Source organism: Mus caroli, chromosome 11 (assembly GCF_900094665.2).
Source record: "Mus caroli chromosome 11, CAROLI_EIJ_v1.1, whole genome shotgun sequence".
Taxonomy (NCBI): Eukaryota; Metazoa; Chordata; class Mammalia; order Rodentia; family Muridae; genus Mus; species Mus caroli.
This window is the reverse complement of record NC_034580.1, coordinates 52,330,239-52,333,615: the sequence shown is the minus strand read 5'-3', so window position 1 is coordinate 52,333,615 and position 3,377 is coordinate 52,330,239. Positions and strand designations below refer to the sequence as shown.

General features: G+C 46.3%; 1 protein-coding gene across 4 annotated transcripts in view; it reads left to right on the top strand.

Moving 5' to 3' along the window:
• The window catches only part of Fam114a2 (family with sequence similarity 114 member A2), a 36,541-nt gene that overhangs the window by 27,732 nt on the left and 5,432 nt on the right, over positions 1 to 3,377 (top strand). For all 4 annotated transcript variants that reach the window (XM_021176572.2, XM_021176573.2, XM_029483396.1 and 1 more), the window contains one exon: positions 915 to 987. In XM_021176572.2, coding sequence (XP_021032231.1) covers positions 915 to 987 — 73 coding nt within the window. The remainder of the gene's footprint in view (positions 1 to 914; positions 988 to 3,377) is intronic.

Genomic DNA, 3,377 nt, shown 5'->3' with positions numbered 1-3,377 from the left:
GTGTGTGTGTGTGTGTGTGTGTGAGAGAGAGAGAGAGAGAGAGAGAGAGAGAGAGAGAGAGAGAGGATGAATGAATGTGTATGTGTGTATGTAAGAGAGAGAGACACACATACAGAGACAGACAGACATGGGGGAGTGGGGAGAGCACCTTGCTATGTAGCCTAAGCCAGCTTCAATTTTGAGGCCAACCTGGTCTACATAATGACTTCCAGGACAGCCAGAGCTATATAGATAGACCCTGTCTCAATATTAACAAAGCAAGCCAGCCAGCCATAAGATAATATGACTATCTTATGGAAATACGGGGAGTAAAGAAGTCAACACATGATAAGGAGACTATGTCAGTGTTTGAGCTTTAGGGAATTATCACACAAGGTGTAGAAGACTTGACGTAGGTGACAGATGAGCACGGGCAGGGAGCTGTTTTTATAACTCAGGCTGGAGGGTCATGGGCAAGAAGGAAAGGAGCTAGAAAAGGGAGAGGCCCTGCAGGTACTGGAATCTGAGAGTGAGGGTGTTTGCTTTAGAAGTCATGATGAGGGAAGAAAGCATGGCTTCCACTGCAGAGTCAGGGAGCTCACTCACCCAAGAAGCAGCCCTTACAGGAAAAGGCAGGTAAGGGTCTGTCTGTAGCCGGAAGGAATGGGAACTTATCATCAGGACTAGCCATGGCCACAGAGCCCAAGGTGGAGTACAGAGCAAGTGGCAGGGTCACTCTGTTGTTTAAGTGTATCACTCTAGAATTGCGTGTTCCATACTGAAATAGTGGAAAGAGATGTATTTACGCTATTAAAGACGTCTTTTTTCATTACTAGGAGGGATCTGTCTCTGTGTAGCAGTTGTTAAGCATAGTGTGTTAAATGAATAGAAAGACAAAGAAGAGTGGAACTCTCCTGATGTGTTCTTCTCTCCAGGATGACAGTCATGCTGTGTAAAGACCTGGCCTCGCTGTCTAAAGAGTTCACCACCTGCCTGACCACAGCTGGGGTAAGAATTCCTGCTTGCGGGGCCAGTGTCTGAATGATATAGTTTACGTACCATAAAGTTCACCTGTCTCGGTACAAGTTGATGCTTGTCAGTATATTCACAGAGATGTACAGTTGCTATTAGGATTAGAGTTTAGGAGAGTTCATCTCTGCCTCTAAGATTTCTACAGGTCAGCACTCCTGCCATGCTTCCTGCTAGACGAGGATAAGCTTTCTCCTTCCAGACATTTTATACTAATGGGACAACATGTGTATGTTTTGTTTAGGTTGGAATGGTAGCTTTGAAGTTGGTCCTGTTTTATCATGGGTTTGTACTTCCTGTTTTTGTTTTTGTTTTGAGACAGGGTTTCTCTGTGTAGCCCTGGCTGTCCTGGTACTCACTCTATAGACCAGGCTGGCCTCGAACTCAGAAATCCGCCTGCCTCTGCCTCCCAAGTGCTGGGATTAAAGGCGTGAGCCACCATCGCCCGACCCCACTTTTGGTGTTTTAACAGAAGGCATCGCCTCACCTGAGACCAACTCATATTTTCGTTGATGAGCTCTTATGTCTGTGATGAGGGTTGAGTTGTTGCGAGTGTGTGTGGTATGAGGTGCAGGTTATAGATTCATTGGTTTGCATTTGTCTGCCTCAGACATCAAAGGTTACCCTTTTCCCATTGAAGTCTCTGACCCTTGCCAGAGTTCATAAGATTACAGACACATGGTTTTATTTTCTCATGTCTGTAGTTGAGTGCCATGTACTGTGGTGATTTGCATGATAAATGCCTTCATAGACTTATGTGTCTGACTGTTTGGTCTTCAGTTGATGGCAATACATGGGGAGGCCATGGAATTTATAGGCTGTTGAGCCTTGCTTGCTGGAGGAAGTGTGCCACTGGGAGTGGGCTTTGAGAGTTTGTGGCCTTGTTCTTTACTTTCTGTCACTCTCTGTTTCCTCTGTGTGGTTGAGGTGTTTTCAGCCAGTCTCCTGCGGCTGCCCTCCGCACCTTTATGATCTAATGTTGCTGACGGTCTGTGAGTGATGTGGAAGGTGACTGGGAAACTAATGATCTCTAGGGAGGAATACACCAAGAGCGCGGGAGAAGACGAGGCTGACTCCTCAGTGTGTGTGTCAGCGTTGTGGTGGCAGAGGTGCTGCGGAGCCTAGTCTAGCAAAACCATGGCCAAGATGAACTGCTAAAGCTGGAGTTCAAGCTTGTCCTGTTTGGAGTCATCCTCGGATGCAGCTTCTCGTCCTCCCTGGCGTTTCCTTTAAAGGAGCTCCTGCGTTTCCCGAATAGTTTAATGGAGTTATTTTGTGTGTTCTGTGAAGACACACTAAGAGAAGTCAATTACAAAGAACTGACGTGTTTGTATGAATGAGATGCTCAGAGGCCTGTCTTCAAAACAGTTGAAGTGTTTGTGCGCTTATTTTAGAATTGTCCCAGTGTTTGTAGTCAGGGTTCCAACTGCCCTTCTAAAATGAAGATGACTTTTCTTCCTATAGTTTATCTCCATGTTTACTTCATTGTCTGAGTTTCTCTGAGTGCACTGTCCTTTCTTTTCCTGTTACTGTGATGGAATGTTGCAAGACAGGCAGCTTAAGGGGAAAGTAACAGAGTGGAGTCCATCGTGGCGGAGAGTCAAGGCAGCAGGAGCCTGAAGCCGCTGGCATTGTGTTCTGCCGTCAGCGGAGAGTAGCGAATGCATGAGTGCTAGTGTTCAGCCTGCTGTCTCCACCAGAGCAGGGCAGGAGCCCCTGCGAGGGGCTGGTCCCACCAGCAGTTACTTAGCCCAGACAAGAGAAGCCCTCATAGACATGCGCAGAGGCCCATGTCCCAGATGATTTTAGAGTCTGTGAAGTTGACAACACTAACTATCAAGCATACAAATTCACCCTCATTTTTCTATCTTGTCCCTCCTAGTGCTGGCAGGTCACCTTCTGTCTCTTGAATAGTCCTGCTTGCACTTTCCTGCCTCCACGCCCACAGAGAACTGTTACTCTAGGCTCTACATCCATTAGAGAAAACATGTACGTTTTTTTTTTTTTTGTGAGACTGGCTTGTTCTACTTCAACTGAAGACAGTTCTGGAGAGCACCATCTCTCCTGCTAATGACATACCTTCATTTCTCTTTTTGCCTGAATAAAACTCCATTTTGTATCATACAGGATGAAGATATTTTTTAAAGTTGATAAATGACTACAGGGCTGGTGACATGACTCAGGGTGAAGGTGCTTGCTGAGCAAGCCTGATAATCTTAGTTCTATGTCCAGAGGCAGGTGGAGAGAGAGAACTGGCTCTGGAAATGTCTGTCCTCTGACCTCCATACTTGTGCTGTTGCTGTTACTCATGTGAACCTCAAGAACACACACACACACACACACACTCACACACACACACACACACACAC